This window comes from Carcharhinus amblyrhynchos, chromosome 9, assembly GCF_965287045.1.
Source record: "Carcharhinus amblyrhynchos chromosome 9, sCarAmb.v2.hapA, whole genome shotgun sequence".
Lineage (NCBI taxonomy): Eukaryota > Metazoa > Chordata > Chondrichthyes > Carcharhiniformes > Carcharhinidae > Carcharhinus > Carcharhinus amblyrhynchos.
Window position 1 is genome coordinate 57,678,463 of NC_137332.1, and position 16,816 is coordinate 57,695,278.

The following is a 16,816-nucleotide window of genomic DNA, read 5'->3' on the forward strand; positions in this document are numbered from 1 at the left end:
TTTGAGCTAAAGCTAGTCAGAGATAAAAATGGTTGGAATAAGCCCTGCTTGGAAATTGATATATCTGGGTAGACTTTTTATTGTTTTATCTCCTTATTAAAATAGGAAAAGTTTAGGGCATAGTTTGGGATACAGTCAGAAACATTTTTTTGTTTTTTTTAAATAACATTAGGATTTGTGAATTGCAGAGACCTTGTGAGTTGGATCTTCTCTGTTTGGATCCTTGATAGCTTCATTGATGGTGATGGCCAAGATGTGTTTTAGAGGTACAGCTGTGGAAATAAGGGGCGCTGTGAATTGAGACAATCTAGGTGTCAAACTGGAACCACACAACTTTGGGAAGCCTCACTGTGCTGTCTCCCAAGCAGGTAGTACAGTTTTCTGGTTATGCAACTCTGGATTGACTCTCAAGCTTATAAAACCTAATGAATTACTGATTAGGAAAGAGATTCTGGGTTATGGAGATAATTATATGAAACATGTTTTTCTGGCTGCATAGCTAGGAAATGCAGCTTGTTGGGAATGCCTTGTCTAAAGATGAATGAATATTTTGGGGTTTTGTTTGACTTATCATTTTGAGAGGGGAATGGACTGTTTCCTGGACGATGCTACATGAGCCTTTGTATCACAGCGATTGATTGGTTGGATGAATACTTCAATAGAACGTAAAGCCTAAAAGGCATTTTTCAGGGGCAAAAACTGAAGACTTACCAGTTTGGAATATTTCTAGCTCCTTTCACACTTTACCTGCTTTTTGCTGTTGTTTCAGAAGTGTGTTATTCACATGCACCTTTCTTCCTCCTATTTTACATGCGTGTCAACATCTGGTCTTTGCAGATGTGCTTTTCTCTGCTGTATAATATGGAAAACCAGAATGTAAATTGTTTTGATTTGATTTATTATTGTCACATGTATTAGTATAAAGGGAAAATTATTTTTCTTGTGCGCTTTAGAGACAAAACATACCATACATAGGGAAGGAAAGGAAAGAGGGCAGAATGTAGTGTTACAGTCATATGTAGGGGGTAAAAAATTGACTTAATGTGCAGTAGGTCCATTCAAAAATCTGATGGCAGAAGAGGAAGCATTTATTCTTGAGTCAATTGGTACATGACCACAGACTTTTGTACTGTTTTCCCAACAAAAGAAGGTTGAAGGGACTATGTTCAGGGTGCGTGAGGTCTTTGATTATGCTGGCTGCCTTTCCAAGGCAGTGGGAAGTGTAGAGACTGTCAGTGGATGGGAGGCTGGTTTGAGTGATGCACTGGGCTTTTTTCATGACCCTTTGTAGTTTATTGTGGTCGTGGGCAGAACAGAAGCCATACTAACCTGTGATACAAATCTGTGGTGAATCTGTAGAAGACTGGTGAGAATCAAAGTGGACATGCCAAATTTTCTTAGTCTCCTGAGAAAGTAGAGGCATTGGTGGGCTTTCTTAATGTAGCATCAGCATGGAGGGGTCAGGACAGGTTGGTGATCTGGGCACCTAAAAACTTGAATCTCTCGACCATTTCTACTTCATCCCCATTGATGTAAACAAGGGCATGTCCTCCTCTACACTTCCCGAAGTTGCTAACTGTCTCCTTCGTTTTGTTGACATTGAGGGAAATTATTGTCATTGCAGCAGTTCACCAGATTTTCTGTCTCGTTCCTGTACTCCGTCTCGTCATTGTTTGAGATCCAACCCACTGTGGTGGTGTTTTCAGCAAACATGAAAATTGACTTAAATTTGGCCGCAGAGTCATAGTTGTATAAGGAGTATAGTAGAGGGTTGAGAGCATAGCCTTTTGGGGCAATGGTGTTGAGGATAATCATGGAAGATTTATATTTGTAGTCGACACATCAGCCTTCAACACCATTATTCCTATAAGACTCATCTCCAAACTCCATGGTCTCGGGCTCAGCTCCTCCCTCTACGACTGGATCCTGTACCTCCTAATCCACAGGTCACAGCCTTGTGGAGCACCAGTGTTGAGGATGATCGTGGAACAGGTGTTGTTGCCTATCCTTACTGATTGTGGGTTCAGAAGTACAGGATCCAGTCACAGAGGGAAGAGCTGAGCACGGTGTTTGGAGATGAGTCTCGTAGGAATAATGGTGTCAAAGGCTGAGCTTTTGTCTATAAATAGGGGTCTGACGTTGGTGTCTTTGTTGTCCAGGTTTTCCAGGGTTGAGTGCAGGGCCAGGGAGATAGCGTCTGCTATGGACTTGTTGCGGCAGTAGGCAAACTGTAGTGGATCCAGGCAATCCGGGAGGCAGGAATTGATTTGTGCCATGACTAACCTTTCAAAACACTTCATAAAGATGGATGTCAGAGCCACCGGATGATAGTCATTAAGGCACGCTGCTTGGCTTTTCTTTGGTACTGGGATGATGGTTGTTTTCTTGAAGCAAATAGGGATCTCAGATTAGTGTAAAGAGAGGTTGAAGAATACCCCTGCCAGCAGGTCAACGCAGGACCTGAGTGCTCTCACCTGGGTACCCCATCTGGGCCAGTTGCTTTCCATGGATTGACTTTTGAGAAAGCTGCTCTGAAGTCTGCAGTGGTGACCTCGGTTATGAGTTCATCTGAGTTTTCCAGGATGGAGGGTGTGCTCTCGCTGACCTCTTGCTCACTTCTTGCTCAAAACGGGTGCAGAATGTGTTGAGTTAATTGGGGTGCATTGGTGCCGGCGATTTTACATGCCTTCATCTTGTCTTGCAAACCTTGCCATATTTGGCAGGAGTCCATGTGGCTAGTTTGAGACTCTACCTTGGTCCAGTACTGTCTTTTGGCCTCTTTGATGGATCTCTGTCGATCATATTTGGCTTCCTTGTATAGGCCAGGGTTGCCTGACTTGAATGCCTCAGACTTCAGTAGGCAGAGAATATTCTGTTTGTCCATGGTTTCCAGTTGGGAAACACACGGAATTGCTTCTTCAGCACGCAGTCTTCTACACACTTACTAATGAAGTCAGTTATTGTAGTGGTGTACTCGTTCAGGATGGTCACAGAGTTTTTAAATACTGACCAGTCTATTGACTCTAAGTAGTCCCGCAGGAGGTCATCCAATTCCTCATACCAACATTGCACAATTTTCTTTACTGGATTCTCCTGTTTCAGTTTTTACTTGTAAGCCGGAAGGAGGATCACGGCCTTGTGGCCTGATTTATCAAAGTACGGGCAGGCAATAGAGCGGTAAGCGTGTTTGATATTTCTGTAGCAGTGATATAGGATGTTTGGGCTTTTCATGGAACGGGAGATGTGTTGGTGGTATCTTGGTAAATTGTGGCACCAACTCTGCATACACTTTATTGAACTTATAACAGATTTGTAGCGTGTATTTTCATAGGTCATTGCTGCTATTCATTTTCTGAATTTTGATTCGGGATACATTTGTTGGACGGGAAGCATATGAATGCTGCTGGCTACATTCCTCTGGTTTAGTTTAGTAGCTTGAGTGCAAACTTGGAAGTAGACTTGGTCCATATGGTTTGAGGTCTGAAGATTTGGTAGATATCTTGGAGAAATATACTCTAAAAAATAGTATGTATATTTAAATATGCGCACAGAATTGTGAAACACAGCTCTGACAAGGGTCATCCAGACTCAAAACGTTAACTCTATTCTCTCTCCACAGTGTTAGACAGACTTAGATTTTCCAGTGTTTTCTGTTTTTGTATACTGTGAAACACTTTTTCAACATTACGTGAGGAATATTTGATGAAGACACATTTGTTTTTTTTTGAAAAAACCTGCGGCTTTGATGAGATGTAGATCATTTAATCAAAAAAGACTGGTTTGCTGTTTCATTGTGTAACTGCTAATGAGCTTCTGGTGGTTTCTTATTAGTTCCCAGATTAAAATTTGCAAACAATATGTGACTGATGATGTATTCATTTCAGTGGGCGCTTGTGTTTTTTTGAAACCATTTAAAAAGTAGCTTTTGGGAAACCATACTGAACAAAAATGTTGGCTCAAAGAATCCCTGTTTCTCACATGATAACTTATTTTTCAACGCTGATGGGCCAAATGGCCTAATTCTGCCCTGGTAATTCTATGGTTCTATCAAATCTCTTAAATCTCCTGTTTAAGGAGAAAAATCAAGCTTCTCAAATCAATCCAGTTACTAAAGTCCCTGGGATTAGAATAGGTAGGTGCTTGATAGCTGCACAGACGTGATGGGCCAAAGGGCCTCTTTCAGTACTGTATGATTCTTTTCTGTTTTCTCTTTAAAGCCTTCACATTCTTTCTAAAGAGGCTAAACCTATCCTTAAAACAGGCCATCATCATTTGTATGCTCCTATTAATATAGTCTACTCTCTCAAACTGCCAACTTTAAAACTTGTACACATATTCTCTGAGTTCTTTCTGTTCGTGCACCTCCTTTAGAATTGTGCCCTTTTGTTTATATTGCCTGCCTCATTCTTCCTATCACAATGTCCTGCACCTTCCTTTTTTTAGAAATGTAGAAACGTAGAAAACAGGAACACGAGTAGGCCATTCAACCATTGAATCTGCTCTGCAATTCAATGTGATCATGCTTGATCATCTGTCTCTCAACCACCCTCTCTCCACTCATGTTGTCTGTACATTTAAGACTTGATTACCTGTAAAGACTTGCATTCCAACCATTCTCTTGTAAATTGAGTTTGTGTCTGCACATGCCCTGTTTGTGAACACAATTCTTCACTCACCTGAAGAAGGAGTGATACTCCAAAAGCCTGTTGGACTTTAATCTGTGTTGTGAGACTTCTTACTGTGCTTACCCCAGTCCAAAGCCGGCTCCTCCACTTCACATCCATCTCAATGCCATACATACTGGTTTGTTCCCTAATTGGCCACATCACTTCTGTCTTTTTACTATTTATTTGCCTATTACGGCTTTTAGATTCTCTTTTACATTAGCTGCTGATCTCCTCTCATATACTCCCTCTGCCTCATTTCCTGTCTGAGCTTTTTATATTCGGCATGGTTTTCACATGTATTATCAACCAAACATCTGTCATGCACCCACTATAGTGTTCAATTCTGGTCGCCACACTACCAGAATGATGTGGAGACTTTTTGGAGAGGGTTCAGAAAAGATTTACCAGGAGGTTGCATTAGCTATGAGGAGAGGTTGGAGAAACTTGGTTTGTTCTCATTGGAATGATGGAGGTTGAGGGGTGACCTGATAGAAGTCTACAAGATTATGAGGGGCATGGACAGAGTGGATAGTCAGAAGCTTTTTCCCAGAGTGGAAGACTCAAATTACTAGGGGAGCACAGGCTTAAGGTGTGCAGGGGCATTGTTTAAAGGAAATGTATGAGGCAGATTTTTTTTACAGAGGGTGGTGGGCACCTGGAACTCATTGCCGGGGGGGGGGAATAGTGGAAGCAGATACGGTAGTGACGTTTAAGGGGCATCTTGACAAATATGAATAGGATGGGAATAGAGGGATGTGGTCCCCGGAAGGGTAGGGGATTTTAGTTAAGTCGGGCAGCATGGTTGGTGCAGGCTTGGAAGGCTTTCTTTGTTCTTTACCTGACACAGATCTGTTCTGAATCCACTGAAATTGGTCCTCCTCCAGTTGACATTTTGATCACTTGTCCCACCTAATTCTCCATAACCAGGTGCAGCAGTGTTTTGTCTTTGGCCTGGAATGGTACAAATTGATTGGATGTTCCTGCCATTGCTGTTTTTGGGACATTACTAGCGTAGAAAGTTTGCTGTGTTTGCCTATGTAATAATTATTGTATTCCAAATGTAATTCGTGATATGAATTGATTTCTGGTATTTTGACATGATTAAGTGCTATTTAAAAAGAATATGACCACTGGAAGCTCTAAAGCACACACAAAACCAGGGAAGTGCTTTTTCAAGTGTAGTCACTGTTGTAAATGTAGGAAACTTGGCAGCATTTTGAAGACAGCATGTTCCCAAACAACTATGTGATATTGACCAGATAATCTGTTTTTTGTGATATTGAGGGATAGATATTGGCTGGGATGTTTGGGATAACTTCTTTTCAGAATTGTGCCATGGGATCTTTTGCATCCAGCTGAGAGGGCTGATGGAACCTCAAAGGCATCTTCGGTACTGTAACACTCCTTCAATACTGCACTGGAGTGTCAGGCTTAACATATTGTGCTCAAGGCTTGGTGTGGAACTTGAACACGGTAAGAAGTCTCACAACACCAGGTTAAAGGTTTATTTGGTAGCACAGGCCACTAGTTTTCGCAGTGCTGCCCTTTCAGGTGAGTGGGAGTTCTGTTCACAAACAGGGCGTATAAAGACACAAACTCAACTTACAAAATAATGGTTGGAATGCGACTCTTTACAGGTAATCGAGTCTCAAAGATACAGACAGTGTGAGTGGAGAGAGGGTTAAGCACAGGTTAAAGAGATGTGTATTGTCTGCTTGATTACCTGTAAAGATTCGCACTCCAAACATTATTTTATAAGTTGAGTTTGTGTCTTTATATGCCGTGTTTGTGAACAGAACTCCCACTCACCTGGTGAAGGGACAGTGCTCTGAAAGCTACCAAACAAACCTGTTGGACTTTAACCTGGTGTTGTGAGACTTCTTACTGTGTTTACCCCAGTCCAACACCGGCATCTCCACATCATGGAACTTGAACCCAGAACCATGTCACTCAGAAGCAAGAGTGCTTCGAACTGACCTATGGTTGACATTGTACGTTGAAGTATATATCTCAATTGTAATTTTCTTGCAAATTTGAATGACAGAATATTGTAATATTTAATATTCAGTGGCATTGCAGTGAGGCTACATGAAGAATGTGTTTAGAATATATGTATTATGCAGTTCCTGAGATGTTTACTTTCATAGTTGAAGAAGTTCTGAAGCATAAATTTTGACAGTCTTAATTCATTCAAGTGAATGAGAAACCTGTAAGGAATACAAAGGCATCAATACAATGTGTATTTATGTAATGCTTTTGACATGATAATGCAAAGCTGCTTCACAGGAGCATCATTAATAACGCAGATGGCCAAAACCTTGGACAGAGGTAGGTGTTGGGGAGTATCCTAAAGGAGGAAAGATAGATATAGATCAGTTGGAGACTTGGGCAGAGAGATAGCAGATGGAGTTTAATCTGGAAAGATAAAATAGAGAATTTGAGGGAGGAAATTGGAGAGCTTAGGGCCTTCAGCCCATCATGTCTGTGATAGTCATCAAACACCTGTCTATTTAAAAAATTAATTGACTTTTAAATTCTACCAACTGCCATGTTGGGATTTGAACCCATGTCCTCTGCGCAATAGCCTTGGCCTCTGGATTACTAAACCAATGACATTATCACTACACCACTGTCTCTCCTAATTACAAGTTTAAGTGATTACAAGTTGCAGCTCTGTTGAATAGTAACTATCTTTCTACCAAATAAATTTAGGTATAATGGTAGCAACTTGCTGCTATTTAAGTTTGGCCACAAAAGTCACTTTTTCCTTTAAAAATGTGAAAGTTTTTGGCTTATGACGAACGGTAAATTAAACATTTCATTGTTGAGCAATGAGAGATTTATGGGCCAGAATTTTTCCAGCCAATCTTCCTGTCCCACCAATGGTGAACCCCCGCCACCAGTTTCCTGGCAGCAGGTGGTGCATAGAACAGGAAACCCTGTTGACAGTGGTGGGGTGAGAAGATCCCACTGCTGGCCAATTGCTGATCACTTCTGTCACTGCAAATCATACTGCGGGGAGACATGGAAAATCCCGCCCACTGTCTTTCAAGTAGGCTGTTGGTTTTAAAGTAGGTTTGATAAACATTACTGAAACCAGCGTGGGGAATTTTCCCTCTGGCAGATTCAAGTAAAGATATCATGAAATCTTTGGTATGTGTGAGATTTTGTGTGGGTGCAGGAGAGAGGATTTAAAAGTGACCTTTCTGATGTGACTCAAAGATGACACGTTATTTTACAGTCTTTTCCAATTTGCATATAATAGAAGCATATGTGGCAATGTATGTTTAGAAGTTCACACAAGTAACGTGTGGTTGAAATTAAATTCTCTTCAGTTGGTGAAAAACAGGGTTGCAATGGGTACCAAACTTGAAATGGGCTGAAGGTCTCATCTTTTTCACCTGCTGCCTACAAGAGGATAAAATCCTACTTGGTAGCTGAATAAATGGCAGTGGTAATTTCTCTCCATGTTTCAATGTGGAAATGATTTGGTAAGGCTTAAGTGTTTAGTTAGCTCAAGTGAAAGAACAACCTTTTTTTTTAAACTGCTTTAACAGTTTTAAAACATTTTGAATGGTATTGCATTGCTTTGTGTTAGAATTTGGCACAAATGATAGGTCTTTACTGATATTATTTTCCAGTACCGCAGACTGACCTCACAATTGCTCTTTGTGTACATGCTCAGAAAGTCGCACCAGCTTGGGCACTAGAAACTATGTATTGAGTCACTGAATTGTTGGAAAGAATTTTCTACAAATGTTATGATACCAGTTGATATAACTGGACGGGAAGATCCCAGAATGGAACCCTGGCTCAAAAGACCAAAACGTTTTCTTGTGGATGAACAGGGTCACAGGATTTCTAATTAGTTTTAATAACAAGGTGGGGGAGGCATTTATTAAACATGGAATAATTGGATTATAATACTACTTTACTCCCCTTTTTAGCTTAACCATTTTAAGATTTTACGGTTAACATGAATTACAAAGTTGAACGAGAATGGTCTCATTAACACACACAGTCCAATTTCAAAGTACACAGATGGGATGTGGGAAAATAAACTTTCTGGACACAAGTTAGTGTTTGTGGATTTCTCCTCAGCATCCCTCCAGATGATTGTTTCCAAATTTCACTCCCAAAAACCTTCCCCCATAATAATGCTTTTCATTAGCCAATTGCATTCTGAAATCCACTCCAGGTTTTACAAATAACACTTTTAAACAAAGTTTTTCCTCCATCTTTACCAGCAAATCCACTCCAGGAGTTTGCACCAACCCCTTTGTTTTAACTGCTTTTACAAACCAATGCTGATATCCAGCTACTGTTTACTCCACAATTATTTCAATTAACCTGTCACAAACTGTAGTAAGATATCACAAATCTTAGAACCATCTTCTGACTTCTCACTAGCCAGCTCCTTTTCAGTCCTGTGACTTGAACAGTATCCTGATCTGTTCCCAGTTCCTCTATGTTCTTTTAATTTCAGGCTTCCTGGAAACTCTGCTTCATTTCTCTAGGTTCTTGATAATTTAGGTTTCTGGCACTGCCGTTCTTAACCATTACTCCATTATATGGCTTTTCTTCCAGCAAAGCTGAGAGAAGTTTCGTCTCTGCCTGCCTGTTACCAACTGCTCTGGCTTCCAGTTAAAACTAAAGAACACAGGAAAATTTGTTTTGCCGTATAAGAGCCTTTAGTTGCTAAGCAATGCCGCAACTATATTCTTCACATTGTAAATCTCTCTGAGCACAATATCCCAACTGGAATTGAAACCAACCCCTACACTTATAAAGACATTTTTTGAACATGAATCAAACTACAGTCCTTTCCAGACACAGAGAGATTAAATTAGACCCACCTAAAACTATACCTTGTTCTAAAGTTTATCAGTTAGCATAAAAATCCCTTAAAACTATCAATGGTGTCTGAGCACAAGGGGCCAGCCTACTCTACTATAAAGCAGTTGTCGCTCCAGCAAGATGTAATTATAACAAGAAGGACCTGTATTTGTATAGCACTTCCAAACCATTGGGTATCTCAAAACACTTTACAATGTAATACTTCTGAAGTGTATACACAGTTGTAATATAGAATGTAATGTCTGGTGTGATTGTGTCCTTTACCTTGACCTTAAATTTAATACTTTTCTTGCAGGGATCAAGTACTAGAGATGTTTGATCATGCTTATCAAAATTACATGGTAAGTTGCACCAATCCTTACTTATTGAGATTCCTTTCATTTATATTGCATTTAATTTTTTTAGATAGCATATCAAAGTGCTACATTTAATGATACTGGTTATACTTCTATACTGATGTTAATGCACGAGTAGTTACCAAGCCAGGGTTGAAAGATTCTGGAGTGGGAAAGTCTGTTGTATCTCCAAGGCAACTTAAGCAGCACTTCGACTGCAAATTCCAACTTTAAACCATTTCAAAACATCTCGTCTCTGTAATTATCAACCTCTAGCCAATAACACAGTATCATAGCAGCCTTGTTGCTGCAATTTTGGTAGCAAAAAATTAATGTTTTGAAATTTGAAAGATTTCATTTATTTGGAAACAGTTTGAGAATTTAAAGATGAAAAAAAAGAGTTGCCTATAAAATGTGCTTTGTTTTCTTGTTGTGATTTAGTATTTTTGCACTGTGCATTTTCAAGTCTGAGCCAAGGTCAGCATATTGAAGCACTGAACTGGTTCACAAAATTTACAAGTGTGGCAGTAAAGCCAGAGACTGATGAATATGAGTTCCCACTGCCTGTATGGAAGACCATAATTATATAATTTGCTATTGCAATCAATTGCATATTATGATACTGCAATGATATAAAGGTGCTGTTTAATACTTTAGAGAAATATGCATAGAAAGCATTATTGTATTGCCTAGAAGTCATATTTAGTCAAGGCAGTAGCAAAACTATTGGCCACCTTCCAGCTGCTGGTTCTACCATTATAAAAGACCAGTGTTTAATATTAGAGAGCAAGGTGAAAGAAATATTCATTATGGGGTTCATTTTTGTTTTTGATTACTTTTGAGCAACAATTTCACTACATCCTATTTTTGTCTGGAAATTTGCACATGCCACAGTTTCTCCAGGGATTAATGAAAGGAGGATTCGTAATCAAAACTCATGTTGTTAGGGAGTTAACTATTTGTGCTTTTCATATTGTTTGACTTTGCCCGGGAAGCCCATATCAAAGCTGTCACTTTTTCAGTGTTTTAACTATATAAACGTTTATAATTCGCAGCAGCCTGTCAGCATATGATTCAGTGAGGTTGTTATGTGACATTAGTTGAATCCCATTATACTTAGTTACATAATGTGACTTTCAGTGTCACCCACAGGTGCAATTCATGTGAAATGTTGCAATAATTTACTTTTTTTAAGTTGTTACAAATGAGTGACAATCAGTTCAGGTAGTAAATCCCTTGAGTTATAAGATACTACACTATGAAAATGAGCTTTCTGCTGGAGTCTATTATCAAGAATTTCATAACTCATCACATGGAAGGCAGTGGTCTAATCAGACAAAGTCAGTATGGATTTACAAAAGGAAAATCATGCTCGATGAATCTATTGGAATTTTTTGAGGATGTACCTAGTAGAGTTGACCGAGGAGAACCACTGGATGAAGTTTATTTAGACTTTCAGAAGGTTTCACGTAACAAACTACTGTGCAAAGATAAAGCACATGAGGTTGCAGGTAATATCTTGAGATGGATAGAAAGTTGGTTAGCAGATAGGAAGCAAAGAGTTAGCATAAATGGGTCTTTTCCTGATTGGCAGTCAGTGACTAGTGGGGTTCTGCAGGGATCTGTGCTAAGACCCCAACTGTTCATATACTCATAATTTGGAAGAGGGAACTGAATGTATTATCTTCAAATTTGCAGATGTTGTAAAGTTGGGTTAGAGGGGGAGTTGTGAGGATAATGCAAAGATGCTTTGGTGTGATTTCGATAGGCTGAGTGTGTGGGCATCTACGTGTCAGATGCAGTATAATGTGGATAAATATGAGGTTATTTATTTTGGTAGCAATAATAGGAAGATATTATTATTTGAATGGATGTAAATTAAGAGAGGTGGATACTCAGTGGGACCTTGGAGTCATCGTGCATCAGTCATTGGAAGTAAACATGCAGGTACGGTAAGCAGGAAAAAAGGCAAATGGTATGTTGGCCTTCATAGCGAGAGGATTTGAATATAGGAATAGGGATGTTTTGCTGCAATTGTACAAACATTGGTGAGGCCATACCTGGAGTATTGAGTGCAGTTTTGGTATTCTTAACTGAGGTAGGATGCTCTTGCTATAGAGAGGGTATAGCGACTGTTTGCCAGGCTGATTCCTGGGATGGTAGATCTGTCATATGAAGAGAGACTAACTTGTTTAGTATTCACTGGAGTTCAGAACAGTGACAAGGGAGCTCATTGAAACTTATAAAATTCTAACAGAGTAGATAGGGTAGATTTAGAAAGAATGTTCCCAGTGGTGGGGGAGTCCAGAACTAGGGGTCATAGTTTGAGGATAAGGGGTAAACCTTTTAGAACTGAGGTGAGGAGAAATTTATTCACCCAGAGGATGGTAAATGTGTGGAATTCACTACCGCAGAATGTAGTTGAGGCCAAAACATTGTCTGGTTTCAAGAAATTATTATATAAGCTCCCAGGGGCTAAAGGGATCAAGGGATATGGGAGGAAGAGCAGATCAGGTTATTGAATTTAATGATCAACCATGATCTAGATGAATGGTGGAGCAGGCTCGAAGGACCAAATGGCCCATTGCTGCTTGTAGCTTCTATTTTTTTTGTCTTGTAGTGTGGGCCTGCTGTTGACTGAAAAGAATATGTGGATTTGCATCATTGTAAAAGACATTATATCTGGTGCAATGTTGGTGTTATTAGCACTTTTCAATGGAAGAGATGACATTTTACCAGCAAATAAGATTTAATATTACTTTTTCCAAGGTGGAAATGTAATCTGAAAAAAAAAATCCCAACCCTGTCCACGAAGTAGAAAGTAATTGCTTTAGCCAGCTCAAGTCTCTTGAAATAGTGCCAGCCGTGATAGTTCAGATAGCACATTCCCTAAATTATTGTCTTTCTAGTTCTCAGCCATGTCAGTTTTTTATTGCTGTAGCTTTTATTATGTTTTTGGGATTATCATAAACTTGAACAATACAAACATGTACTTGCCTAATTAACAAACAACCTTGGCTCTGATTGTTTTGTGTTGGGGATAGGCAGCTGAGTAGTTATTTCAATCTTGTGTTTCAGTCTTTTACTTTGTTGCTGAGCTCACGTGGTCACTCTATAGTTAAGCAGGATATGAGCAACTGGATAAACAAGTCACAGTTCCGTAATAGGACTTTTAAACTATTGTAAAAGGCATCAAGTTCTGAATCAATTTTTAAAAAATCTCCCAAGGTATTCAAAAGAAGGAATTTGTTATAATTTTTTCTTTTCTATACTTATAAAGTTGCAAGTCTTACAAATGCAAATATCATTCTCTTAAATATCTGTTGGGCAAAAAGAATATATTGGGGTCCAACTTGCACATCAGAAAATTGAATTTTAATAAGCAAATACAGAATGCCAGTAGCTTGTCACTTTTAACACATTTGTAAAGCTCACAACATCCTCCATTGGTAAAGAACCATTTAAAATATTTTGCTTGAGGTAAAATATGTTTAAATGTACTTTTTGGATAGTATTGCAAATACTCTATTAGCCATTGCGGGTAACTTGTAATTGTTGTTTCTTTGGTCAGGGTTGTTAGGTTTGTGATACATTGCTGTTTTGGACTTGTTTCACTGCAGCGTGCAGCTGTCACAAGCTTGGACAAAAAGATAATTGCAAAAGCAGGTTCACATGCAAATTCCAAATAAAAATTGATCTGAGTGCTCCAATTAAAGTTTGAAATAGTGAATCTCGCTTTTACTTGTTGGATCTATGGTATTGCATGAATTTCATTGATGGATGCTTTGAGAGATTCATTGTGTATTTGTGTACAGGTTCAGCTTGTGACAGAACGGGAGATTTGTTCAATCTTTGTAAAGTTTAATGGGTTGCAGACTCAAATTGCATTATTTGAACAGAAGTAGAACAGCATACCTTATACTTTATTGGTCAGGATATTGGTGGCCTTCCATTGTTTGCTGGAGCAGACGAGTGAAGGAGCAGAGAGAGAGCTAAGATTTTACCTGTTAAAAACCTGTTTAAAATAAGTTTAAAGCACTTTGTTCTTTGTAGAACTGTTTAAAGCATTTATTTATTGTATTTACTGCTTTAAGAATTCTGAGGGAGTGGTTAGCAGGCAGTTGTGGGACATCAGCTTTAAATCAGCGCCAGGTTTAAAAGGAGGCCTGGTGTAGACAGCGGGCAGTGGAGTGAGTGGGAAGTAGAGTGAGCTATTAGGGCTTAATATCAAAAAGGGCTTGAAGGACAAAAGGCCAGGTGAGTTTGTTTGAAAAACAAGGATAAAAAAAAAAAATTCTTTTCAAAACTACTACAGTGAATAATGGAGGGGCATGTGATGTGTGGTTTCTGTATGATGTGGGAACTGGTGGACCCCAGGGTCCATCCCAGTGACCATGTCTGTAGTAAGTGCAGGTTGCTGGAGGAGCTCCAGCTCAGGGTAAATGAGCTGGCCTCTGAGCTACAGACACTGAGGCTCATCAGGGGGAGAGTGGGTGCCATTGTCAATGGGGTGCAAGTGACATCCACCCCCCCCCCAGACTGGCTAACTCTAAGGGTCAGGGACAAGAGGGGGCTGCTGGGAGGAGGAAGGGGCGTGAGGAGCGGAGGCCTCAGCCTCTTAATCTGCATAACAGGTTTGAGGTTCTTGCTTCCAGGCTGGACGAGAACGAGGCAGGTGAGGTTGGTGAGCAAACTGCACACGGTACAGTGATGCAGCAGAACATAGGCAAAGAGAGGGGGAAAAGGAACGTAGTAGTGATTGGGGATAGTGGGGTGAAGGGTATTGACACTGTCCTTTGTCACAATGACAAAGTGCACAGAAGGGTGTGTTGTCTGCCTGGTGCTCAGGTACGGGATGTCGCAGCTGGGCTGCAGAGGAACCTGGAGTGGGAGGGTGAGAATCCGGTCGTTGTGGTACATGTGGGTGCCGGCGACGTAAGCAAAATGCAGACTGAGGATCTGGGGAGGGAGTATGAAAAGCTGGGAATGGAATTAAAAAGTAGAACCGACAAGGTGGTTATCTCTGGGCTACTGCCTGAACCGAGTGCAGACGGGCGTAGGGCTGACAGGATTAAGGAAGTGAATGGGTGGCTCAGGGATTGGTGTGGGAGGAATGGGTTTGAATTTATGGGGCATTGGCACCAGTATTGGGGTAGGTGGGACCTGTTCGGGCGGGATGGGGTTGGTCTGAACCGTGCTGGGACCAGAGTGCTGGCGAATCGAGTAAAGAGGACTGTAGACAGGGCTTTAAACTAATTAGGGGGGGGGAGGGTGCGAGGGTAGGTGATGTTACGAGGTGTAAAGTTAAGGAGAGGGTACAGGTAAGGGAAGAGGCCGAGGATGTCCCAATAATAGAGGGAGTAGGGGGCGTGAGTATGGTTGGTGGCGTTACAGCAAATAGGGTCCAGGTGAAGGCTGGGATGAAAGCACTTTATCTGAATGCACAAAGTATTCGGAATAAAGTGGGTGAGCTGGTGGCGCAGATCGACACAAATGGATATGATCTGGTGGCTATTACAGAGACGTGGCTGCAGGGTGACAGGGACTGGGAGCTGAATGTACAGGGCTATCAAGTGTTTAGGAAGGATAGGCAGGAGGGAAAAGGGGGGCGTGTAGCTCTGCTGATTAAGGATAGCATCACGATGGTAGCAAGGGATGATATTGGAGCCAAGGAGCAGAGGGTGGAATCGTTGTGGGTGGAGATTAGGAACAGCAAAGGGAGGAAGACGCTGGTGGGTGTCATCTATAGGCCCCCGAATAATGATCTGGAGGTGGGGCAGGCTGTTAACGCGCAAGTAAGTGCGGCGTGCAGGAATGGGACGGCCGTAGTTGTGGGGGATTTCAATCTGCATATTGATTGGTCGACCCATGTTGGACGCGGGGGGCTCGAGGAAGAGTTCTTGGAATGCTGCTGGGATAGTTTCCTCGAACAGTGTGTGTTGGAGCCGACGAGGGAGCGAGCTATCTTGGATCTGGTGCTATGTAATGAGGCGGGTAGAATTAGGGACCTTGTGGTGAAGGATCCTCTTGGGGAGAGTGATCATTGTATGGTGGAGTTTCTGGTGCAGATGGAGGAGGAGAAAGTGGGTTCCCAGACACGCGTCCTCTGTTTGAATAGAGGGGAGTACGGTAGGATGAGCGAAGAATTGGTGAATGTGGACTGGGGGAGCGTGTTGGAGGGAGGGTCTGTTGAGGAGCAGTGGAGGATCTTTAAGGAGATCTTTCTTGGTGCTCAGCGGAAATTTATTCCGATGGTCAAAAAGGACAGTAGGAGGAGAGGTAATAAGCCGTGGATAACGAAGGAGGTGAAGGAAAGTGTTAAATTAAAAGCGGAGGAATTTAGAGTAGCTAAGAGTAGTGGGCGAGAAGAGGATTGGGAGAGGTTTAAATGTCAACAAAGATTGACAAAGAAGTTGATAAAGAAGGGTAGGAGAAACTATGAAGCTGGGCTAGCGCTTAATATAAAAAAGGATAGCAAGAGTTTTTATAAATATATAAAAAGGAAGAGGCTGGCTAGGGTGAATGTTGGTCCTTTAGAGGATGAGAAAGGGGACCTAGTGGTAGGGGATGAGGATATGGCTAAGGTATTGATTAACTTTTTTGTTTGTCTTCACGGAGGAGGACGTGAATAATTTGCCAGGTGTTAGTGATGGAAAGGTGGTAGGACTGGAGGGTCTTAATGACATTACTGTTACTAGAGAGGCGGTGCTCGACAGACTGGAGGGGCTGATTGTGGACAAGTCCCCAGGACCGGATGGAATGTATCCGAGGGTTCTGAAAGAAATGGCGGAGGTGATAGTGGATGCCTTGGTGGTTATTTTCCAGACGTCGCTGGATTCCGGGGAAGTGCCGGATGATTGGAAAACGGCTAATGTTACGCCGTTGTTTAAGAAGGGTGCCAGGCAAAAGGCGGGGAATTATAGGCCGGTTAGTTTAACGTCTGTGGTAGGTAAAATG

General features: G+C 41.1%; 1 protein-coding gene across 2 annotated transcripts in view; it reads left to right on the forward strand.

The window, feature by feature from the left end:
* Positions 1–16,816, forward strand: part of edem3 (ER degradation enhancer, mannosidase alpha-like 3) — a 69,178-nt gene that overhangs the window by 12,007 nt on the left and 40,355 nt on the right. For both annotated transcript variants that reach the window (XM_080195746.1, XM_080195747.1), the window contains exon 2: positions 9,820–9,865. In XM_080195746.1, the coding sequence (XP_080051872.1) occupies positions 9,820–9,865 (46 nt within the window). The remainder of the gene's footprint in view (positions 1–9,819; positions 9,866–16,816) is intronic.